Source organism: Penicillium mononematosum (genome assembly GCF_028829835.1).
Source record: "Penicillium mononematosum strain IBT 11891 chromosome Unknown utg000001l:1.0-4488741.0:1.0-4491989.0, whole genome shotgun sequence".
Lineage (NCBI taxonomy): Eukaryota > Fungi > Ascomycota > Eurotiomycetes > Eurotiales > Aspergillaceae > Penicillium > Penicillium mononematosum.
The window spans coordinates 2464525-2483915 of NW_026643271.1; the positions used below are offsets into that span (position 1 = coordinate 2464525).

At 49.5% G+C, this 19391-nt stretch overlaps 7 protein-coding genes across 7 annotated transcripts; 2 read left to right on the forward strand and 5 right to left on the reverse strand.

The window, feature by feature from the left end:
- Positions 1-144: 144 nt before the first annotated feature.
- Positions 145-5525, reverse strand: N7519_000907 (uncharacterized protein; the record flags this gene model as incomplete). Its single annotated transcript, XM_057287685.1, has 14 exons — positions 145-361; positions 433-825; positions 906-1475; positions 1567-1708; positions 1764-1879; positions 1932-2003; positions 2067-2190; positions 2255-2590; positions 2665-2827; positions 2884-3413; positions 3536-3766; positions 3840-4073; positions 4138-4420; positions 4479-5525. The coding sequence occupies 14 exons, from the start codon at positions 5523-5525 to the stop codon at positions 145-147; spliced, it is 4458 nt and encodes a 1485-aa protein (XP_057153768.1).
- A 581-nt stretch (positions 5526-6106) lies between these two features.
- Positions 6107-6322, forward strand: N7519_000908 (uncharacterized protein; the record flags this gene model as incomplete). Its single annotated transcript, XM_057287686.1, has 1 exon — positions 6107-6322. The coding sequence occupies one exon, from the start codon at positions 6107-6109 to the stop codon at positions 6320-6322; it is 216 nt and encodes a 71-aa protein (XP_057153769.1).
- Positions 6323-6348: 26 nt separating this feature from the next.
- On the reverse strand, positions 6349-8461 carry N7519_000909 (uncharacterized protein; the record flags this gene model as incomplete). Its single annotated transcript, XM_057287687.1, has 3 exons — positions 6349-6715; positions 6779-7206; positions 7277-8461. The coding sequence occupies 3 exons, from the start codon at positions 8459-8461 to the stop codon at positions 6349-6351; spliced, it is 1980 nt and encodes a 659-aa protein (XP_057153770.1).
- A 1458-nt stretch (positions 8462-9919) lies between these two features.
- N7519_000910 (GNAT family N-acetyltransferase) lies at positions 9920-10348 on the reverse strand (the record flags this gene model as incomplete). Its single annotated transcript, XM_057287688.1, has 1 exon — positions 9920-10348. One exon carries the CDS (start codon positions 10346-10348, stop codon positions 9920-9922), a length of 429 nt encoding a protein of 142 aa, XP_057153771.1.
- Positions 10349-10960: 612 nt separating this feature from the next.
- N7519_000911 (putative GARP complex subunit Vps53) lies at positions 10961-13662 on the reverse strand (the record flags this gene model as incomplete). The annotated part of the gene is made up of 4 exons (XM_057287689.1): positions 10961-11323; positions 11451-11708; positions 11762-13557; positions 13620-13662. 4 exons carry the CDS (start codon positions 13660-13662, stop codon positions 10961-10963), a joined length of 2460 nt encoding a protein of 819 aa, XP_057153772.1.
- Positions 13663-14212: 550 nt separating this feature from the next.
- N7519_000912 (uncharacterized protein) lies at positions 14213-16530 on the reverse strand (the record flags this gene model as incomplete). Its single annotated transcript, XM_057287690.1, has 3 exons — positions 14213-14257; positions 14313-15890; positions 16081-16530. The coding sequence occupies 3 exons, from the start codon at positions 16528-16530 to the stop codon at positions 14213-14215; spliced, it is 2073 nt and encodes a 690-aa protein (XP_057153773.1).
- Positions 16531-17324: 794 nt separating this feature from the next.
- N7519_000913 (retrograde cargo receptor ERV46) lies at positions 17325-18794 on the forward strand (the record flags this gene model as incomplete). The annotated part of the gene is made up of 3 exons (XM_057287691.1): positions 17325-17517; positions 17614-17794; positions 17852-18794. 3 exons carry the CDS (start codon positions 17325-17327, stop codon positions 18792-18794), a joined length of 1317 nt encoding a protein of 438 aa, XP_057153774.1.
- Positions 18795-19391: the final 597 nt, after the last annotated feature.

Sequence of the window (19391 nt, forward strand, 5' to 3'; positions counted from 1 at the left end):
ATCTTAGAAACCTCGGTACAAGAGGGAGAACGAGCCTACCCCCGAATATAAGTTCTTCAGGCCACCATATGGTATCATACAATCCGTATAATGATCTCATTGCTTTAGGATCTGTTATAGACCCTCACAGGCTGACCTATTTGGTTATGACTCCAGATCCAGCAACTTTGCAAATTCCCCATCCGTCTTCTTCAGTAACTCCCTTGGATGTCCCACTTCGATCAGTTGACCACTAGCCAAGACAGCAACTTGGTCAAAGTCAAGCAGACTGTGGATTCTATGTGCCACCATGATCACGGTGCAGTCATGGAATGACTCCCGTATGACCCTTTGCACTTTAGCATCTGTTTCCGGGTCCAGACTACACACAATATTTCGTCAGCTACCACAAAGCCGATGGAATAAATGAAAACCAGTAACTGATGAACATACCTGCTTGTTGGCTCATCCAAAATCAGGATTCTGCTCTTTTTCAGCAGTGCTCTGGCAAGACAGAATAGCTGTTTCTGACCCTGCGATAAAATGGTGTCATCTAGAATTGAATCCAGAATCTCTTCATCCATGATACCAGGGCTTGCCGCAAGAGAGTCCCAAACTCCAACAGATTGCAGTGCGGCAATTATTTGCGTGCTCGAAACGACGTTCAGTGGATCGGCATTCTGTCGAACGGTGCCGGGGAAAAGGAACGGCTCTTGGCTGAGACAGCTTATACGCTGTCGGATTGTTGATCGGGAAATAAGGGAAATATCTTGTTCATCGATGAAGATTTGGCCCGAATTAATCTCGTTGAGACGGAGGAGTGATAGTGCCAGTGTACTTTTGCCACTATTTTATAGGAATTGGTTAGCCCTGCCTCCTGGTAAAAGTGTGCCCTTAAATGAGGAGTCGATGAGAGTAAGATTCACCTTCCTGTTCTGCCACAAAGACCAAACATCTTCCCGGCAGAGATCCGCAGATTAATGCTGTTGAGCAAAGGCTTCGTCTCGGAGGAATTCCAAGAAATACTCGCATCCACAAATGCAATCTCGCCTTTGGTCGGCCATTCAGGGAGTTCGTTCTGAGCCTGAATGGCCGTGTTGCTCTCTTCGTCGGGGGTTTCTTCGGCAAAGTCCTTGATACGTGAAATGGCCCCTAGTGACGTTTCAAGCAACGTCCAATTCTGAATCAGTTCCGATAGAACGAGTCCCAGGTCCATCATCATGACAAGGCCAATACCCAAAAGGCCCGAGTCAACACGAGTGCGGAGAGCGAAAGAGATTCCAACAAGAAGCACTGTTATAGCGGCTACAATCAGATTTAGTACGAGACTCAGCCAGCGTTGAATGCATAAGAGAAGGTAGTAGGGCCTTTGGGCGGTGTCCAGCATGGAGATCATTCGAGACGTGGCGGCGCGGGTCCAGGAAAAGGCACGGATAGTGGCGATTCCTGCTAGTGACTCGATGAAGTGGGTGTAAAGAGGAGTCTTTAGTTCGATTCTGTAGGTAATGTAAATTAGTTTCACGAATTCGCAAATTACTTATACAACCCAGGTCGAGACAGAAAAGGTATAAAAAATGAATGACGCACTCCAACAGCCGCAGTTGACGAGATGTTTTGAGGTAAAACCGCTGGATCAAAATTAGGACTCCAAGGAGAAGCGGCAGAGCTGCTGCCAAGTAGGGCAGCGATGCAATAGCAGTGGCGCCTTGGGCAATGGCTCCGAAAAACACTGGAAGTTGTTGTAGTTAGATTATTGACCAAGCATCTATCCAGTATTCACTTACGGAATCCCGTGGATATAAAACCCCGAGGTAGAATCATGTCAACCAGCCTCATATCCTGGCTAAAGCGGGTTACTAGGACTCCAGTATCGACATTCGACAAGAAGGACAATGGGGCACTACAGTTGTTAGGCAATTACCGAGGCGGGTGTTTCATTGCAATAAACCCACCCCATGCAAGCGTGCAACACAATGGAATGAAGATTTTTAGACGCCGCGGGGACGATAATCACCCAGGTCCAGCTAGTAACAGACCGGAAAGGTCAGCCAAAGCACGAGATCCAGGACGATAGTTATAAGACTCACAATACGGCAAGTGCCAGGGAAAGCGCTTGAATAACAGAGAATGCTCCATACAGTCCAAGCCAATAGCCTAGGCGTGAAGCTGTAGCGTTGTCGCTACTGGAGGCCCAGAGGTCGACCCATACGTCTATGGCAAAGTGAGTCCTATGCAGTTTTGCCAATGGCATATTGAGGATATAGTTGCAACTTACAGCGGAATGCGCTTATACTGGCTTCGGTAATCATGAGGGGAAGCAAGGCAGCAATTCGGGACCAACCCAGCGCAGAGAAATAATACTTGTATACGGCGAGGTCGGCTGTCTGCCGATGGGCATCTGTGGAAGGAGGGCTAATAGAGTCTGTAGTGTGATTAGAAGGCTTCGCTAGCTCATCAGTTTTCTCTGCTTCATCTGTTTGCGTGTGTTTGATTCCATGCATATCAGTGAGGTCGTCCGCGTTTTCTCGAAGTTCGGCATAGCTGCCCTGCTTGACGACTTGGCCATTCGCCCCGAGAACCATGATCAGATCAGCTTGGGGCAAATGATGGACTAGGACATGATGAGTGTAAAGTCATAAATTTTGATCGGCTAAGCGAGCTGCCTCGCAACCGGAATGCACGTACTGGTGGGGGTTGATAAGAACACTGTACATCCCAGTCGACGTAACAGTCCGGCCGGACCAAAGACATTGTTGAAGACATGTCGGGCGGTTGAATTGTCAAGGCCACTAAGAACATCGTCGAAGCAAGCGATGCGTTTGCGAGCATAAACGGCTCGCGCGATAGCCTATACAGGCCGAGGTATTAGTGGATGACCAATAAGACATAGAGGTAGCCACGAACAATCCTTTGTCTCTGGCCTCCGCTCAGTTTAGACCCTTTACTACCCACGGATGTCTTGTCACCTGCCGCCATCTTCTTGAGATCCAGATCGAGCGCACATGCGCTCACAACGGTGCGATACCAGTCCGAATCAAACGTAGATTGGTCTTCACCCACAATATTATTCCGTACCGATGCATTGGATAGCCACGGCGTTTCATCACAGAATCCCACATCCGGGTACTTGATGAAAAGCTCACCCTCCAACAAGGGCGTTTCACCTGCGAGGCCCTTCAGGAAGGTGGATTTACCGCAACCTACTGGGCCAACAAGGATAATGACAGTACCAATGGGAGAGGATTCAAGCTTAAGTGTGATACCGGGTGTCTCTGACGGAGAGGGAGATTTCCAGCCAAATCGTACATTTTGTAGAGAAAGGACGACTTCTTTCTGCGTGGGTAGACTTTGTGGAAGCGGGCATAGCTCGATACCGGAAATGTTACCGGTTGCAAGAGAGTGAGTCGATACCGGCTGAAGGAGCTGTCTCTTATCTGTGTATAACATTGTTTTATTAGCTCACATCGAGAGACAAGGAGAGTGATTTGGGATCCAGGGATACTGAAACGTCATCAAGAAGGACATGGAGAGAGCCCTGGAGAAATAGAGTGCTTACCAAGACGGCTCGGATTCATAAGAAATTCTTGTATCCTATTCAGGCAACCTAATGATGCATACGTGTCGGGAATCGCCATCAATAGATAACTTAGCGGCATAATCATCAAGCTTATGAGCGACAATGATGTGACGGCTTTGTTGACAGCAAGACCTCCCGAGCCCTGTAGCAATGCTAGTATCGCATAGGCAGCGAGAGTCACGAGTTGTCCAACAATTATAGGAGAATTGACTACATGGGTCGATGTCAGTATTGATGGGAGCGGTAATCCAATATGCAAGGAAATTGGGACTGAAGCACGCACCCATGCATACGCGGATTGACTGGAGTTGGCGGAATTTCTTAGAAATCTCAAGCTCTTCCGTGCGTAATTTTTCGATCATAGAGCTCATTACTTCGGTCAATCCGAGAACTTTGACGTTACGAATAGAGCCCAGGATGGCAGTCGTGAAGTTGATACGCTTCTCCGTAGCCCGAAGCCAATTCTTTTGCCGAGCGGAAACAGCATTACCCATGGCAAACGAAGAAGCTGTGAAGACTAATGTCGCTCTGTTAGACAATAAAAACTGCAAGGCAATAATTGGGGAAATGGGCAGACTAACTGATCACCACCAAAATTGGAGCGATACAGACAGCACCGACTTGGGTTTGTAGCAACCATGTAGCTAGTGCCAATTGTAGCACGTTAGCCCAAGTTTCGCAAACCACTGAATAGAAATATTCAGCAAGCATCTCTATATCAGAGCCTAGTAGGGCCATAGCACTAGATTCGTCGGTGCTTCCCAGTGGTAGATCCATCATATGCTGGAAGACAAGAGCCATCAGACCACCACGAAGCATAGTTGTGGCCCGGTATCCCAGATGCTCATAACAGGCTCTAGAGACCTAGAATAAAATGTAAGCTTTACTCTTCACGGTATAACTAAAGCATCATCTAGCTTACAGCAATCCCGGTAAAGACAATTGCAGTTGCTGCAATCAAGCCGTAGCCTATGTCCTGCGATAACGGCCCGGTCTGCTGCAAGATAGTGACAACTTTGCCAATCAGAAATGGCTGCGCAATACCAAATCCCACTACGCATAGCCGTGGGAAGGCGATCGTCGCAATTTCCCATCGCAGACACTTGATCACCGCCAAGAGCAACGCATTCTGTCCATCCTGTATACAGCGAGCCCACGAATCTGCGAATCGAATGGACAATTCTGAAGATAAAAGCTTTCTGTGAACAGTAGGCAGGGCGTCTCCAGTCAGTAACACGGAGTGCCCTTTCCACAGCAGGCCATTCAACCAAGTAAATAACCCTCGACTGAACGGTCCACTCACACTTTCAATAGAGTGGTCCTTTTCAGTGTGTACAAACCATTTCCGTTTTTCAGTATTGGTCACTACCAAGAGAAGTAGTTTGGTGGCTAGAGATGCAGAGAGGCAAGCTGAGTATGCCTGGTAGTCAGGTAGCAGCCAAGCCGTGCGCACGCGCGCAAGATCTAAAAGCAGCGTGACAAACAAGTAGGCGGAGGCAAGAAATGAGGGCCGGATGGACCGGAAATGCTCCAGGTCAACAAGGATTATAATAACCAGTGCCGATACAAGATCGAAAATGGCACTCGCAAGTAATATAGGTCCTCCAGCCAGGTGCTGGGTCGCAACAACTGCCAAGAGTCCAACCTGAATGGCTGCAAAAGTTACAGATATAGCCTGAACGATAGTAACGCTTAGAGGTTTGTGCTTCTCGTAGGAACGCCAGCGGGAAGGAGGAGTACTCACGAGTGTTACCACGCGGAATGCGGAAGAGAGCACTTTGGGTGACTGCCTAGACAACTGGAACAAACGAAAAGATGCGGGCAAGAGAAAGCAAGCCGCTGGTAAGACGTTCAAAATTGCGGACTCGAAAGCCACCGTGAAGTCGAAGCCCCCACGACAGTCCGCTGTGGAAACGATGGGACCAAACTGGCTGTCGCCACATGCACCCGTGGCCGGGGTTGATGCCATTTCTTGTACGAATGATGTGAGCCCTGGAAGAGGAATCCAGAAACTTGACGTGGGGATATGGATAAAGCCCAGTTGATGATAGGAAATGAGGTTGATCCTGCACAGACAGCGAATTTCGAAGGGTAACCAAAGGCCACTCACCCGAGGGATCTTGTAGTCTTAATTATCGCATAAGCAACTGCTGGCAGTTTCCAGACCTGTCGTGAATGTGAGCTCGAGGCGGACTATGCAAATGCGGACTGTTAAGTATCAAGAGCTCCTGTGAGATTAGGAGGTTGAAAAAGTGCAGCCTGATAAAGGGCCAAAATCAACCAAGTTTATCACCAAACGGTACTTTCTTTCTCTCCCCACCTTATTATCCCAGCTCCGACTAGCAGCAGTACCATCTGTTTGGATATTTTATTGAACCACACCACTATGTGCCAAGATAACAAGCCTCATCACTCTTGGGGAAAGGGATGAGCTTCGCCCACGGAGACCCGGCACTGCGCCGGAGTCCGATAGAGCGGATGCCTTGATAGCCAATCATTCCTCTCGCAACACACGTACGGAGTATACCCCTGTTGATTTAGTGAAATTACATGGCTCCAACGATTGGCCACCCGTCCCTATCAGCAGCCACAGGGCCCGCTTTGCGGCGAGAGGATCAAACCAGAGAGTCGGGTAAGGATAGCACATTGGACAGCCGCAGCCCGTGGCTGGCATTGAAAGCAACCGTGGAAGCAAATGGCACGGATTTCATTTTGAAAATGTTAGGCTGTGAAACTAGCAGAGACGATTTGGTATTTGAGGCTTAGGATGTATGTCTAATAAACATGTGTCTCTAGTTGACAGGATTCCATGAATATTCATCAACCACATCGTACCTGTCGGCCTGAACGTCTTGATCCCTTTCCACAAGATCATCATCATCATCCTCATCCTCATCCCCTGAGAATGAACCGTATTGCAGGCGTCGAAATTTTGCCCATGTCAGACCATCTGCCCATTGTCGAATATCGTTGAACAGATATGGAGGGCTAACTTGTTCCGCAATGTGAGCATGGCGACCACGTTTAGCGACAACTAGAACCTCTTTCCTTGCTTCGCTTCTGGACGACAAGTCTCTGTCTTCCGCCACGCGGAAATCTGCCTGATTTTGTGGGGCCACTTTCTGCTGGGATGGCGAGTACCCGGGTTGATGACAGCGCCTGGTGAGTCAGACTGGGTAGACCGATAAATGGTGACGGAAGCCCCAGAGTTCGCCCCATCACGCCTGACTAGGATGGTATTCCAACTGCTTGGTTGAGGTTTTCGCCAGTATGGAACTGCCAGGGAGGAAATCATCCTTGGCAAAGCAGAGCATCTGTGAATTTGGTGTGAGGAAGTGGAGCTCTCTCCATCTATTCCCATACTCGATCAATCTATCAAGTGTATCATAAGCAAGTCTGCCGTCAGACGGCCCAAGGACGGTAAGCTTATCCAGGCGCAAACCTGGAAGTAACTTGAGGGCCCATACTAGCCTGCAGTATACATCATCATCGTAGTCAATTGGCTGGAGCATCAATGGGCTTCCGCCGACACGCAAATGACGGATCTCTGAAAGAGTGCTCAAAGGCAGAGTAGAGAGCTTGTCGAGCATACCCTCCGCATCTTCGAAGTTGAACAAAACCAGACCAAGCCAAAGATCCTCAGCTTCTTTCTAATCTGGCGGCAGGTACGAAGAATGGCCAGAGAATTAGGCGCAGGCTTCATCGTTTTCCTCCCAATACGGGAGATGCGTCTTTCGCCGAAGGTAAGCCTAGTCGACGTAAAGAGACACGTTGTATATTTGATTGCGTATTTCGCCCGGAAGTTGCAAAAGCATGCTGTGTACTTCGGAGCGCATGTGTCGTGTTTCCATCCTTTGCTTCGGTGTTCTTTTTCGAGCGCGCTGTGAAGGCCGACTGTTCTTCATGTTCTGGTAGTTCAAGCACCAGTGCAATGGATCTGGAGCCCACCCTGAAGGCTTGTGCTCGAGGAGATAAAAAGCAAGTGGCACAGCCATGGTTTGGTCGGTTGCAATAGAAACAATTGTCGTCCTGGTCCCGCTGTAGATTGTGTCGACGCCATTCTCTAGCATATTCAGTATGGTTCTTTTCCTTTGGTGGAACTCGACGTATCTGCTTCTTAGCAATTTCCCCCTTAGGGTTCTGATCAGGTGAAGCTTTTGGATCTTTATTGATTTTGTTCTTCTTTTCCGTCCTGCTCGTGCTTGCCTTAGCTGAAATGTTACTGCCCGGGTGTGCTGGAAGAGCTTTGGCATTATTGAGAAGCGTGTCGCAGAGGTCGAGGAATTCTCGCTTATCCATGTTGACCGCGTCCCCTGCTTTCATACTAAGCCGACCATGTAAGAAGCCGACCGTTTTTGGAAGCTCTTCTTCGAGCTGGTGGAGCATAACGACAGTAGCCATATACGGCGTGATACCGACTTTAAGGCCTGCGCAGATACTATTCTGGTATTGCCAAGCCTCGATGTATTCCACGGCTGTGGTGAAACCTGACCGTCGTATGGTGAAAAGGTCACATGTGGCCTTTTTGGCGTGTTCTTCTGGATCGCCCACTGGCAGCTTGTGGATCTCTATCCAGAGATCGTCGGCATACGTTGACTCTGTAGGTAAATTATTGATCAAGTCGATTATTTGGTCATCGAGTTGATTGAAAAGCCATCCATGAACAGTGAAAGACCAAAATCTCCATCGTAACATGGGTTGAGGTGATGCCGGTCGTGGTCTGGATGGATCAATCAAGTTCTCCAACATACGGGGCTTGAGAGAGTTCTTGACTCTTGATCCCCATCTCGTGATGTTGGAATCGAGGAAAAACTTAGGAACATCCAGGATGGTAACCTTTATTGGTTCAGGGAGGTCATCAGCCTGTGTGGCTGGTAGCAAAGGGGTTGTTCCAGATGAAGCCATGGTGAATGAAGGTCGTTGAGGGACGTGAAGTATGAAAAAGGCCCCACAGCCAGCTTGTAGGTGTTTGATGGAGACTCTTCGTCGACTACCAAGGCCGTTTCGAGCCCACCTGTATTGATTTCTGGTCTGGAAGTGAGGAGAGTGTTCTTCTCCAAACAAACAGAAGTTAATCTGGAAATATAGGGAGGGTTAGGGGGGCCTGACAAACAAGACATCCGCAGGTGACCTGCCCAACAACATTTGTTTGTCACATGTGAGAGATACATACCTAGCTCTACCAGAAGCAAAAGTGAAGCGAAAGGTAACTAAGAAATATCTCTATCTTCCTTTAAAGGTAATCGGCAATAAAAGGTGAACTTCGATTTGGAAGTGCTAGTTATAATTTGTCGGGACAAATTTTCATTTGGGACCCCTTTCCAGTTTTAGTGAGTTAGAGATTTACCATTAATTTTGACCATACGTTCATCATGCAGTATTTCTGTCACAAGTTTATACCGACAAAATCATATACCACGTGATTCCGGTCTAGGCAGTGTATAGGCGCCAGTGCGCCATATGGTATTTTTCTATATTAAATTTTGACTATCATACCGCCGGTTTACTGTTATCTACAAGTTAGGGTCTAGTGATTAATCCCTACAATATCAACTTCTATAGGGTCAATTTCCATAATATCCCAATTCCTATAATAAGAATAATTGGCCGCTTATACGGCTCTAGTCTTATTGGTCTTCTTAGCTAGTCTTCTCCGATAGTCTTTTTATATGTCTTTTTAGTGGTCGTTTTTCTAGGCTTTTTTCTAGGCTTTTTTAGTGGTCTCCATAGAGAGTCTGTCTAGATATCTAGTTATATAGATATCTTCTCTCCCTCCTTGATTCATTTGGTAGATAGTAGAAAAGGGCTAACAAAAGGCTCAATTTATAAAAGGGAACTTTTCTATATATAACCTTTATCTCAATTTCTATAGTGTCAATTCCTATCAATGTCTATAGTTTATATACACATATACTAGTTTTATGAAATCTTCTGCTAGCAAAATACGATATGACGCACTGGCGGCTATACACTGCCGTACTCCGGTCCCACATCCATGGATAGTGTTAAGCCTGACACAACTTTATTTTAGAGGGCTTGACGTGGACATATATCTCTTGTGTACCTATTCGAAGGTGGTACCTGCATATTCCAACAACCTTGGAACGTTTAGTCAGGTTATATAACTCCCAATTCCAAAATAATATTTGACCATGGAGAAAAAAAAAGAGAAGACATTCGGATGCGAAGACATTCGGATAACACCACGTGATATATTTCCATTTTCAGAAGTATATGTCCTCTTCACTCATAAATGTACATTTAGTTCAATACATTTGATACATTTGCAACAAAGAAGCAGTAGCGCCTAATATAATACTCTGATAGGGGCCAGTTCACATGACCTCAAGTGCAACATGTGGGCTACATTGTAGAAACAATGGGATTATGTACAACCACCACTCCCTCACAAAACCAATTCCCAACACTCCCCATAATGACCCTCCCCAAAGACCCATGGTCCTCAGAATTAACAAGCTTATACCCCTGCTTCACATACAGCCTCCTAGCTGAAACAAGGACATTCTGCGTCCAAAGCCGAATCCGCGCATACCCCGCCTCACGCGCAAACCGCGTGCACTGCCCAATCAGAGCACGGCCAAGCCCAAGGCCCCGCGCGCTAGGCTCAACAAGAAGGAGACGTAGCTTGGCCGTGTTAGATGCATCTCTGGCTCGAACAAGGACTATGCAGCCCAGGAACTCGTCGTTGCGCTCGGCGATCCAGCACCGGTCTGTGGTTGCGTCGTAGTTGTCGAGGAATTCTGCACCCACTTTGCATACTAAAGCTTCCATTTTTGTGCCCCAGCCTTGCTCTTTTTCGTATAGTACTGCGTGGCGGTGGATTATCCAGCCTATATCCCCTGGCCGGTGGGTGCGGAATGTGTATACCGGGGATTGGGGTGATTCGGAGATTTGGGGATTCATTCTAGATTCATTCTAGATGTTTTGCAGGATTGAGTTTTTTTCGCAATAAGAAAAGGAGAGAATTGTGGATTAATATCGTGGAAGTCGGTATAGATATTTTGTTGTGTAGAGCCCTTCCTTATCGGGACATGTCATTGGAAGGGCGTGGACTAAAAGAGAATATTTCCAAAGAAAACTGACCCATACCAAGCGATAGTTTTGGATTTTGGTATGTGCAATAGAGAATTATAGACGAATTGGATCCAAGATAACACGGATATTGCATTCAATGCATTCAATCCAAGTGGTATACAACTGCGCAACATGAGGTCAAGACAGTGTGGCCTGAGCATGCATAAACTAACTTTGGAACCTCCGGGCATGCAATAGCCCGAACAAACCAGCCAAAACGACAAAGAACCTTTCTACAATGATGTATCCACGCCTGAGACAAAGTATAACCAGAAAGAAACAGGTCATAATGAGAATAATGCGGAGGAGCTACGCCCCATCCTCAGTACTCCGCCCGAACCGGCCTCCCAAACCGCCAAGATCGCGGCGGAAGAACTTGCCAATGTTCTTCAAGTTTTCATTGAGGTTTCCTGTGGTACTTTCCGTTGGGGTGTGCATAGGATTGGATTGTAGGGCGGAGCTGGCCAAGGAGGGGGACAAGGCGCCTGATGGGCTGGTCACGCCAGATGCAGATGCAGCTGTCCCGCTACCGCCAGCCACACCAGCACCCAGGGTGCTCAGACTGGGGTTTCCGAAGCGGTCGACGCCGTCCTTGGCAGCGGACATGATGGCAGAGCCAAGCATGGAGGCATCAAAACGGGAGGGCATGGCTGCGGCGGCACTGCCTGAGACCTAGGCCTTGGGATACGGATCCGGTGCCGGTGGCAGATGGCCCTTGGAGAGCGGCGAGTATTGGGTTGCTCTGTTGGAGGCTAGATGCATAGCGGTCTGATGCACGGTGAAGCTGGAATAGCTCCACAAGGTGATTTTGATCTTGGCGGCTGCGGATGCCTTTGAGATCGAGGATTTTGCGGAAGTTGTTGTTGTTGCGGTCAGCAATGTGGATGAGGTATGCTTGCACAAGCGCTTCCGGTGGTGACGGCCGGACCTGGAGGGTTTTGAGGAGAGTTTCGATTTTGAAGAAGCTGCTGTTCACACGCTTGACAAAGCCGGCGGGCGCCGGAGCCGGCAGCAGGGATGAGAGACCGCTCTTGAGAGTATAGGAATCGAGAAGCATCTATGAATGGAGTTAGTAAGATGTAGAATTACAGCGTAGAGGTGACATCGTACCTGTTCTGCGCCGGTCTCTGAAAGAGGCCTGCATTGGAAGACATTGCTAATGAACTGGCTTGACATGAGCTCCACCAGATGATCGGAGAAGGCACGCGCATATTGCTGCTTATGCAGCAACTGTAAAATTTCGGTTGCCTTCTCCTTCGTCCGGGAGAGCATCTCGCCCACATATGAGCTCTGATCACTGACTGCTTCGATTTTAGCCCAAGGGGTGTTGCGCATTTCGCGCCAGGAGGGCTCGAGGTCAACTTCGACTTGGCGCACAAGGCCTCGTACAGCAGCGGATGCAATGCCCATGAAAGAGTCTGCCTGACTTTGCAGATCCACGGACTGCTTCAGGTTCTCATCCAATCTACCCCTAATCTTCTCTTCCAATTGGGAGCAAGTCGTGTAGCAGTAATCAGCAGTGTTCAGAACTGTGACGTAATCTTCCACAGAGGGTACCCTAGACGGTGTGTGAACTGTTGGTCGTTCACTTATATAATTGAGAAGGACTTGCTGGGCGTATTGGTCCAAATATTTGGCAAACACCTTGGCCAGCTCCACCAGACTGCCACCAGTTGAGAGCTTGGCACATTGTTGCAAAGCATGCCGATAGAAAGTGAAAAGCTCAGTCGAGGATGAAATCACAATATGCGAGTTGAACTCCTCGTCCGGTACCTTGAGGGGTTGTTGGCGGTATTTCGGTAGCAGGGCTGCGAGTTGTTTGTCTTGAGCCTCGACCCATACACTGAGGTATGGTTCAAAGGCCTCAGAAATTGACTGGTTAAATACAGGCGGCTCGGCAGAGGCAAATGTATCAACAGACGCACGGGACGAAGGGGCGAAGCGACGTTCAAGAGAATGCTCGAAATCAAGCGTTTCTTGCAAGCACGAGAGGAGCAAATTGACATCGATCGTCTGTCCGCTTCGTACAGATCGGGATAGAATGCCCTTAAAATCTTCTCGTGTACCCTCGCAGAAAACATTGGCCAAGACCTCGTTTACCCTCCACGAAGCCGGGAAGATGGCCGCATTCTCTTCGTCATATATCTTCAATATGCGCCGGAACCATGAATATCGGCGAGAGATGTTGTCCAATGATCCAGCTTCCTCATTGTTCCGGAAAACCTGCCGGTACTCGCGGAGCTGTGTATTGCAATACCACGTCACAAGTCGAGACCGTGCGTGTTCACCTAGAGCATCTGCGACTAGACACGACTCCGCAAGCATCGCGCGCTTCGAGCCTACCTCACCCTTGGCGAAGGCTAGCTCGAAGTCCTCACAAACCTGCTCTTGGAGGTCCCTTTGTATATCCGCGACGTTTCGACTGAGCATTGCGATTTGATCGATTGATCGGTATGACTTGAAATGGGCCATGAGCTGAATGACAGCCTGCAGTAGCTGTGCACATTCGCCGTATTGCCGCGTCCGACTGAGAGCTTGAAGCTGGTCATATGCCGTAGTCAGCATCTGTAGGCGCTTAAGCGCCGTCATCGATAGCGTGAGGTTCTTCTTGGCGTTGTCTAATTGTTTGATGTCGGCTGTCATGTCGGTGATTGCCTGCTCGGTCTTCAATGCTCGCTCACGCACGTCATCGATCTTCTTGAACAGCTCCGAAAGGTCGGCCTTAGCTGCCTGGATTCGCTCCACGCTATCGGCATTGGAGGTGACCTGCTCCTCCACCAGCATGCCGATGTCATCGTCCAGCTCATCTTCGCATTCGTTCAAGGCATCGGCGATCTGAGAAACGGAGGAGAGGGTGGAGGGATGGGAGAAAACGGCATTCAAGTGTTCAATCGGATCATAGTCCACTAGATTTACCTACTGTGTTAGCATATATAGCAGTGAGCACGAGAGGTCAATTGTTCCGCACCCGCATCCAAGGCGTCGAGGCGTGGTCCCTCGTTTGGCGACATGTGGCCGGTGGTTGTGGCAGTGATCGTCATTCCATCAGCCCACCAGAATCATCCTGCCCTTGGTCTCAACTTGCCTTTTAGTGAGGCCAATGCGGAATGCGTGGGAGGAGAGAAGTTGAATGGGGGATGTTGATCCCGGCCCGCATGGCTCTAGCGCGCCAGCTTGGCATCTTCCGCAACTACCACAATCCTCACAGGGCTGCTTGTGCACTTACAGAGACAACCCCTGAGATGCTCAAATCTACACTTTACTACCAATATTCTGAATAAAAAGTTGAAACGGAGATTCATTTGATTCATTGTTTTTTATGTTTTTGATAAATCTTTTTCATAAAGTTCCTGGCCCAGTGGCCCATGTCCACATTTCGAAGCTATCAAACCATTGCCGTTCGCCCAAGCCATGCAAAATAAAGAAAAGTATGATCACATCAGATGCATTGCGCTTCCACAGAACCACTTCCAAGATAAAACCGACTAGCTAACAACAATAGAAGTGGAAGTAGACGTGGAAGGTTTCAATGAAACCAGAGAATAGTGATGGAACAAGTGCTCACGCCGGAGCAAGAAAAGCGGTGGGAGGAAGTGCATTGGTTGCCTGTTTTATTGTGTTGTTAGTTATCGTTCCGTGGCGAATAAAACGATGAGCTTACCTTGAGCTGTTCGAAGTTTTTCCAAGCCAGTTCGGGATTCCAGCCATTCCCCGCCAGGGCCATCTCTGAGTATTCGAAGGTCATGCCCGACTTGCCACTCATCTGAGTGACCATCTGCTCCTGCTGGAGCTGGGTGTCGGACTTTCCAGGTCGGGGCAAACCATATCCTTCAGCAACGTTGCCACTTGGGGCAGCTGCGGGGACTGCGAGGACTGCGGGGGGTGCAGGTGTCGCAGCGGGAACAGGAGCCGCAGCGGGAACAGGGCCGGGAGCTGCAACCTGGGGGACTTGGAAAAGTGCCTGGATCTCAGGAGACCATGCTTCGTGTCCACCGTAAGCGCGCAGACAGAAAATCTCACTGACAACTCGAATGCCACCGGGAGTGTTACCGGGGCCAATAATAAAGGTTCGGTCGAAACTCCGGATCTCAATCTTGCCACCAACACTCTCCTCAAGTTGTCCATGCACCATGAGGGAGAGGCCACCAACGCCAGTGGGGCTTTGTCCAGTAGGGTCGGGGAGATGAGGGACCGGGTGGCATTCAATAAGCCATTGCTCTGCCTTTGCGATAAGGTCGGGGTGACGAGTGGGCGGGAGCGCATTGAAAACTTCACGGATTTGCTCAACCCCTTTGAAGGATCGTGACATCCGTGCGGAAAGGTGACTGATCTTGTCGAGATTTCGGCTCTTTCGGATGTATTCACCCCAACCTGCCGTCTCAGTTTGACCGGCGCGGGGAGCCGTAGTGTTTACGTTCAGCGAGAAAGTAGACTGATCATCGTAAACACTGCTGACGAGGCCGTTGCGATCGTTGTCGTAGCCAGGGAAGAAAGCACGAACGAAATTTTCGCCGACTTGAGATTCGTCGATGAAGTGAGGGGGCAAGACGGGGATCGGTGTCCTCTTCTGAGCTGCGACCTCTTCCGGGGTTCGCACTTGCACGTTGTTCAAAGTCTGCAGCTTGGGATACCACTTGAGCATGGTGTCCTTGAAAGTCGGGTCAGAACTGATCTCGTTTTCAGTCAGGTCAAGGAAGATAAGGTCGCGGAATTTCCAGCGCCATCCAATCATTGCCTGTGGATTTTTGATGTTGTTCTTTGAGAGGTCCAGATACTGGATATCGGGGAAAGATTGTGCAAGGGTCGTGACAGAGCTGATGTTGCTGAGCTTGTTGTCGGCCAGGCTGACACTTTCAACCGCCTCACGTCGCTCAGCTACAGTCTTGAAGCCCAGTTCCCAGACCTTCATGAGAGCAGGGAAGAACTTGGACTTGGTAGAGACATTGGAAAAGATTCCCATGGCTTGGAGATCGGGATCGTCCGACAGCTTCGACAAGTCGAGTAGCTTTGTAGCAGGGAAGAAGCGCTTGCCGAGGATAGTCGTCATCTTAGTTTTAGTATCGGCGGTCGAGCCAGGAACGGGGTCCGCTGCGGCCAGCTCCTGATCGAGTGCGTTGGCAGCAGTGTATGCTTCAACAGTAACATGAGCTCCGGCGAAGACATTGTTGTTGATGCGTAGCATGTGACCCGCCAGATCAGGTCGAACGAATGCCACAAGAGTGTCACCTTCAGTGCGTGACTAATCGGAAAGTTAGAAAGGTGCGAAGGGACCTTGAAAACCACGGTCACCCAAAGGGAAAGAAACCAAAAAGCCCAGAATGTGTCGATCGTCGTTTTGTATGAGGACCGTCCTCGAAAACGAGAGGACACTGAAGCGGGGGACGTCGAGGATCGATGTTGGTGACCGCCATTGTGAACGAGGAACATACCTTTGTAATCTTTGCGCGGGGTCCGGATTTAATGAATGAGTTCATTCGTCGTTCGAGGAATGCAATGAGGCTCTCTAGGCCGCCATCACGGTTGCTTGCCGCCTTGCTTGATTTCCATCCTCGGACACTGAACGGCTCCAGATCGCCACCAGTTTTCTTCTTGTGATCTCGAACGTTTGCTTGGCTGTCGGCGCTGTAAATGGCTCTCTGGATCAGATCCGAATCGATGGGCTTGTTGCGAGCCTGGCCCCGGTTGCTTCCTGCAGGCCGGCCACCTGCGCCAGTGCCGGCGGCGCGGCCACCCAAGGCAGACTTGTCGGCACGGTTTCTCTTTGCACGAGCACCGCCCCCATCCATGTCCATGTCGCCATCCCGGTCGGTGCGAGTAGGGCCCCGCTTGCGGATTCCCCCGCGATCATTGCCGCCGCGGCGAGACTTCATGGTCTTCATGATGGTTGGAGGACGGATTTGAGATGTGGGCGGGGTATCGGAGGTTCTTGGGAAGGGAAATAAGTTGAAAGAAAGCCGAAACTGCTAAGTGGAAGCGAGCAGCGCGCTATGCGCCTCAGATCAGGCAGAAAGAAGTTGTTCGCATGTGAGGAAATCGCAGTGGAAATGTGACTCGGAAGTAAAGAAAGAGCAAACTGAAAAGACTGGAGGAAGGGGGAGCTGCAGATTATGTAGTGCAGCTGCAAGACAATAAGAAAGTGACAGTGAATGACAAAGAACAATAGGGCCTTTGAATAAGTAAAGTGAGTTCAAAGAAAAAGTGACGATTGGCACGTGATGAGGCGGCATTGTCTGCTACTAGTCCCGATCGGGTGATGACTCATCTCTTTGTTTCGGGTGGGCCAATCACATGCTGTCGTCTGTCCTCACGGGGCACTCCTCATACATCGGCCCTGCAGGTATGCCTGGCCACTTGGAGGCTTCAAATTGGCCTTGCTCTTGTCTCTATTGTCAGGTGCCTGGAAGATTGGAAGATCCAGTCGCATTGAGTTTGAATTGACTCACTCGGGCTCTATTGTCGGTATGGCTGCCTTGTCTATTTTCTTTGCTTTGTTTTGTTTGTTTGGTGGACACTTGAATGGGGTCTCATCCAACAGAGCTTGCGTGTCCAATGACCACCTAACTAACCTATTCATGTTCTCTCCGTCTTATAGGCATTTGATTTTCTGCCGCTGTCCACAAACCCTCGCCTGGCATTTTGGGCTTCACCCTATGGTCATCAATTGACCGGCGAGATGCCCGCAAAGTCGCGATTCACGAGGCTAGATGCCTTTGCCAAGACCGTTGAAGATGCTCGCATTCGCACGAACTCCGGAGGTGTCATTACAATTGCTTCGCTATTGATTGTTATGTGGCTGGTATGGGGTGAATGGGCCGACTACCGACGAATTGTGGTGCAGCCGGAGCTTGTCGTAGATAAATCACGAGGTATGGACAGAGTTTGGGCTCGATCAGACCCATGATGGACCTGCAAAAAATAAACTGCATAAGGCAAGGTCGCTAATGACTTCCTTTGTTGCGCAGGAGAGCGAATGGAGATCCACTTGAACATGACCTTCCCTCGGTTGCCATGTGAGCTCTTGACCTTGGATGTGATGGATGTCTCTGGTGAACAGCAGGTCGGCGTTGCCCATGGCGTGAACAAAGTCCGCCTGAGCCCACACAATGAAGGCGGCAAGGTGATCGATGTCCAGGCTTTGGACCTGTAAGTGCTACCCGAAATCACTCACGCTGTGATCGCAACCTCATTTTCTCTTTCCAGACACTCCCCATCAGAAGCTGCGAAGCACCTGGCTCCCGACTACTGTGGTGAATGTGGTGGAGCAACACCACCCGCCAATGTTATCAAACCGGGATGCTGTACTACTTGTGAGGAAGTGCGCGAAGCCTATGCCGAGAAGCAATGGGCCTTCGGCGACGGCAGCAACATCGAGCAATGCAAGCGCGAAGGGTACGCCGAGAAGCTCGCTGAGCAGCGCCGCGAGGGGTGCCGGATCGAGGGTGTTCTGAAGGTCAACAAGGTAGTGGGCAACTTCCACATTGCACCAGGCCGTAGCTTCACCACTGGCAACATGCACGTCCATGATCTGGACGCTTACATCGTGCCCAATGCCGGCCCGGCAGACCAGCACACGATGTCGCACTTGGTCCACGAGCTTCGTTTCGGTCCCCAGCTCCCCACCGAGCTCGCAGGCCGCTGGGGTTGGACCGACCACCACCACACCAACCCGCTCGACGATACCAAGCAGGAGACCGACGAACCTGCTTACAACTTCATGTACTTTGTCAAGGTTGTCTCGACATCCTACTTGCCTCTCGGCTGGGATCCTCAGTTCTCGAGCTCCATCCACAACGCCTACGACAAGGCGCCTCTTGGCTCCCACGGCCTCGCTTACGGTGCTCAGGGTAGTATCGAGGCTCACCAGTACTCAGTCACCTCGCACAAGCGTCCTCTTTCCGGCGGAAATGACGCGGCGGAGGGCCACAAGGAGCGCGTGCATGCCGGTGGTGGTATTCCGGGCGTCTTCTTCAACTACGATATCTCCCCTATGAAGGTTATCAACCGCGAGGCTCGTCCGAAGACTTTCACCAACTTCCTGACTGGTGTCTGTGCTATCATTGGTGGTACTTTGACTGTCGCTGCTGCTTTGGACCGCGGTCTGTATGAGGGCGCTATGCGCGTCAAGAAGCTGCACTCGAACTAGATGTTCATGTCTGGTCAGATATAAGATAGGATTCCTTATTAACACAACTTCTCTTTGCATGGGATAGTCTATTCTCGCATGAGGTACATGCTTTCAAGCTTGGGAGAGGTGAGTTGGAGCATCGTGGAAGCAAGGGAAGCTGGCACTTGTGGCGTTCTTGAGATACCTTTATAAATGTTTTGCCATTGCGCTGTTTTGGGCTAAGACGTAACTATTCATATATCGATAACATCGAATCTTTGTGATTGAAAAAAAATCCCAAAAAACCAACCCATTGATTGTACAGCTGCTTGAATTGTTTGTACATACATTGAGGGATTCAAGTTGATATTCAAACATTGACACATGATATGGACCCACCTTCCCCTTTCAGAAATATATACTTCCCCGGGATCCTATACATTCAAGATCACATTCCCCCTCTTGCGATAGGAATCTTTCATAAGAGTCACGTTGGCTTTGCTGTCCAAGCTATATTCCCCGAAGCAGAACTATTTAGTTGATGGCACATGCCAAATATATACGACCAAGATGTAAGAATTACTCTAGGACTCGAAATCCATAAGAAATAATGGTCGTAAACCATACATTTTACCC